Genomic DNA, 4,916 nt, shown 5'->3' with positions numbered 1-4,916 from the left:
AAAAATTGTAACAAAATCATTATTGTAGTCAAATGCAAGTGATATCATTACATAATTACAAAAGTAAATAATTATCATTACTTATTTATCGTCATTTACCATTTAATTGGAAAACCAAATTGAACAGAAAGCCAAGGATAAGTCTAAAATGTTATTTATATTCTCTAGATTTGCCATTTTCTAATTAATGGAGTGTTTGCATAATGGTTTTTATATTTCTTGATCTAATAATTCTCTGGCTTTAAAAATAAACATGTTTGGTTAACTCTTTTTTGTTCATTTTAATTAACATTCTCCTTAAATTCCAATCCGGCCAACTTTTCCTCTTAAAACTTGCTTCAGATTTTAGTTAACAAATGGAAAAGTTGTGAAAATTAAATCGGATTTCTTACATTTTCCTAAGTTTCTCTAAAATATATATAACATCAACCAAATAAATTTAATTATTTTTAGAAAACACTAGGTCAACTCTAACATTTCTCAAGAAACATAAAAACCAGAACATGAACTCCCCATAAGCCAAACAAAGAATTATTGATAAATGTAAAAGCCAACGAAATTGTGTAAACCAAATATATTTTCTCTAAAAATTAAATAATTATTAAGTCAAGAAATATAAACATCAGCAGCCAAACACACCCGTGGTGTCACCCATCATGGATTCCTCCTTTTAAAGAATAACTTCATCAGATGATCCTAAACATACCATGCATGCATCATAAAACCCACAGTCGAGTCGACTCAAAAACTCAAATGAGTTTTCAGAAAACTCAATGATGAGCTTTTGCTGAAATTTCCCATATTATTTTACATTTTATAACCACAGTGAATGTATATTTGAGTTGAGTGGAGTTTTGTTTTTTTTGGGTTTTGACAAGTATTTGGTAGTTGAATTTAGTTCTTGTCGTAGTCTCGACCACACTGATTAAATAGAGATTTTCTCGAGTCTTGGTGAAGTGTAGTCGAGTTCTTCCAGAGTTTTTAAACTATCGAAAAATGGACAGCTATAAAATATAAGTCTAGATTTCAGGTGACTATGATCATTTGATTGTTACAATCTTTGCAATCTGGCCGAGGGAATATGGACCAAACCTAATGAAAATAACAGATTGATTGATTGAATAGTTATGTATTCATATGCAACTACTAGCTCTATACCTTGCTTTCCTGGGACATGACAATATTCATAATTATGAAATTGATTGTGATGAACAGATAGTTAACCATGGTATTAAGGCCTCTCTAATGGAGGAGATGATAAGTGCAGTAGAAGGCTTCTTCTCTCTTCCATGGGAAGAAAAGGTGAAGTATGCCTCTGACAATGTTATGAGCCCTGTACGATATGGCACGAGCTTGAACACGTCGGTGGCCCATGTGCGCCATTGGAGGGACTACTTACGCCACTACTGCCATCCAATTGAAAAGAACTTTCATCTATGGCCAGATAATCCCCCAAGTTACAGGTATAACACTCCCCTTTCTTATGGTTGGAAAGTCTCATTCATGGTTAACAAAACGCCGTGGAAATTCAGTTTATTTATCCTAAAACCAAAAAATTCAGAGAAAAAAGTTCTGATTGAATATGGTCTAGATCAGACACTCCCAAACACTCCACTTACCACTGTCTTACACAATGTACCACTGATTACTTGCTGCCAAACGACCTCTTAGGGGTTGTTTGGCACCATGGATTTGGGGGGATTTTAGGGGATTTCATATCTCCTGGTTGTTTGGCACCATAAAGTAATTGGGGGTTTCAAATCCCCTGGTGATGGATTATATCTAAAATACTTCCAAGACTGGTATGTGTTACATGTGTGTCACTAGACTATTAATCTATTGGGCAGATGACCCACCAACAATATCTCAAAACAATTATATTATCAATTACATCACTATAATTACTTTAATATGATGATCAGCGCGGTCCAAACATTGTCCATGTAAATCAATGGTTAAAACTTGTTGGGCTTCTTTTTTTTATTTTTTTTAACACACCCCCATTCACTCACACCTTAGTGGGATTTCACCACCCATGGATACTCAAACCCTCGACCGACTGTTGAAACTCCTGAGAGTCCACCGGAGCAAGAGCAAGGATCTATCCAAGACTTGGAATTTCATCGTTTTCAGACAAAGTACATATTTCAGTGGGCTTATTACAACAATTGTGTCAAACATTACATACGTTCACTAATTAGAGATATTAAAGTTGATTTAGTAACTAAGTTCAAACCCCTGTAGATATATCATGCATAACTACTTTTGGATTAAAGTTGATTCAAGGGTGCCAAACACAACAGCAGGATTTCAAATCCGGGGAGTTCTGAATCCAACGGGTTCCAAATCCATGTTCCCAAACAAGCCCTTATTATATTTGTGAATTACCTCCAAACTTTTGGTACATTGATTACAAAAAAGAAAGAAAGAAAGAAAAAGTATTGCCATTAAAATTTGTTGTGTTTTATATATAAGAAGGAATTTTATTTGTTGTGTTTACGCCATACAAAGTGAGATTCATCAAATAAACGGTCTGGATCATTGGTGACCCAGATTCAAGGATGAAGTCCCAAAGTATCCTATCCCAATACATTGAGATGTATTCAAAAAGCAAACCTCTCTACTCAATTTCGGGGTTTGCTTTTGCGGCTCCCAACAATTAAAACCCCTTCTTTTGCATCACATACTCACACAAACACATATTCTTCTAAATCTGGCAAAGGGAAGTAACGAAGGAATATACGAAGGCACTTTGGAGGCTGATTCTAGATTTAGCCGGGGCAGTTTCAGAAGGCCTTGGGCTTGAAAAAGACTACTTAGAGAAGTTTATGGGCCAAGGTTTCCAGCCAATTGCAAATAATTACTATCCCAAGTGTCCAGAGCCGCATCTCACGTTAGGCCTCGCAGCACATTCGGACCATGGATGTCTTACCATACTCATGGACAACGGCGTCGAAGGATTGCAGGTGAAGCACAACGACGAGTGGGTCCCAGTCCGGCACGTGCCAGGATCGTTCATTGTCAACCTCGGCGACACTATACAGGTATACCCATTGTTTTCTCAGAACAAGCCACGGATTTCGATTGAAAGGAGCTGTGTGGGGTCCACGGTGATGTATGTTTAAGATCCACTCCGTTCATCAGTTTTACCAGCTCATTTTAGGACACCCCAAAATTAGAAATGGATTGCATCATAGAAAAAGAGAGAGAGTGACGCTCACCATTGAGAGATTATTGGGCCTCCTGAAGTTTTAGATCATGAAGATATTTTATTTTATTAATTTTTACCTTCATCGTAGTAGGATTTACCTCATGAACGGGTTGGATCATATATTAACATCATGGTGGCCTAATACGAGCGTGTCTAACAAGTGGACCGGCTGATTTATGGGCCAGATAATCCATACGGTTGGGTACAAGTGATCACGGGTTGGACAGCCACAAATGTGTCAAGTGGCTGCGTTTACACATTATGATGTGTTCTTCCTGTTCAGATAATGTCGAATGGGAGGTATGAGAGCGTCGAACACCGGGCAGTGGTGAACGAGGAAAGAGCAAGGATCTCCGTTGCTGTTGGCAGTGGACCCGAGCTGGATGCAATCCTGGCCCCAGCTAGCCAACTTGTGGATGAAGATGGTGGGCCCAAGTACAAGCCTGTAGTATACAAAGACTACGTGAAGTACCAGCAAACCATTGTCACGAGGGGAAAGACTGCATTACAGATGGTCATGGCATGACCGTCCGATTAAGATGCTGACTATGATTATTAGATGGAATCATAAGACCATTTGAATGGAGTAGTTGCACTTGCACGTGCCCATCTGCGAAAGATAGATACAGGTGCGTGTGGTACACTTGTGTGAGATCTGAACCGTTCATCAAGTGGGCCTATTGGTGAATTGACCCCTGAGACAAAACCAGGCTGCTCCAGCCATCAGGCAGGCCTAAGCTGTTACAAAACAAGTGGATGTTACCAGATAAACCAGTAGTACGCATCTAACATTTATGTGCTGGCCACCTGATAAGGAAACGGAACTGATCTCTTCGCCAGGGTAAATTGAAAAGGTGGCCCACCTGATAAACATCCTGGATCTTGCACGTGGGTTTTACCTTAGTATTACGAAAAGGTAATTATAAATAAGTAAACACAATGCATTATAATTACATTGACTATTCCATCATATGAGCCCACCTTGGATGTGGACTATCCATCATGTAGGGCCACCTTTGATGTGGACCATCCATCATGAGGGGCCCACCTTTAATTTGAACTGTCCTCATGGCCCACCTTCATTGTGTACTACTCATCATGTGAGGCGCACCCTGTCGTTTGTTTGTGCTGGTAAGGTTTACATGGTTACACAACCAGGGATGGAATACCATGTCACGTGCACAGCACTCTTTACCAGCCCTAATAATGAGCAGGAGATATTTTTGTGTACTGGAGCCCATTGATGAAATGCTGTACCTCATGCATCAAATGATTCCCAGGCCTGTAAATGGATGTCCATGTAGAATATCGGTAAAAAATAAAAATAAAAATAAAAAAATGTTACTCGGCCCAACGGTTATGATGGTCTGATCAGTCCGAAATTTGGGGCATGGTTATCCAAGCTGTCCTGGACCTCCTGGTTGTATCACCTGCCACGTGTATGGTTTAAAGGTGGGACACAATTGCTGTAATAGTTACACCATGATGTATTAAAATGGCAAACGTGTGTGGTTTTATCCATCCATTTAGGTGGGCCCAACTTTATAAATGTCCAAATTTGATGTTGCCCTGACCCGACTGACCCAAACTCCCTACTCGAGACCATGGTCCAAAGACCCAACAGGTACTTGAGCCCGACGAGATTTAGGTCCAGGTCCAATACAAAGAGACCTGAAACCCCATCAGAGCCTGATAAGGGCGGGTC

General features: G+C 39.5%; 1 protein-coding gene across 1 annotated transcript; it reads left to right on the top strand.

Annotated features, from left to right (window-relative positions):
• Positions 1-1,192: 1,192 nt before the first annotated feature.
• On the top strand, positions 1,193-4,189 carry LOC131237035 (protein DOWNY MILDEW RESISTANCE 6-like). Its single transcript, XM_058234655.1, has 3 exons — positions 1,193-1,463; positions 2,723-3,044; positions 3,495-4,189. The coding sequence occupies exons 1-3, from the start codon at positions 1,246-1,248 to the stop codon at positions 3,735-3,737; spliced, it is 783 nt and encodes a 260-aa protein (XP_058090638.1). The 5' UTR covers positions 1,193-1,245; the 3' UTR covers positions 3,738-4,189.
• The last annotated feature ends 727 nt before the right edge of the window (positions 4,190-4,916 follow it).

The sequence above is a fragment of the Magnolia sinica genome, chromosome 1 (assembly GCF_029962835.1).
Source record: "Magnolia sinica isolate HGM2019 chromosome 1, MsV1, whole genome shotgun sequence".
NCBI classification, from domain to species: domain Eukaryota; kingdom Viridiplantae; phylum Streptophyta; class Magnoliopsida; order Magnoliales; family Magnoliaceae; genus Magnolia; species Magnolia sinica.
The sequence above is the reverse complement of the archived record's forward strand: the minus strand, read 5'-3'. Positions and strand labels throughout refer to the sequence as shown.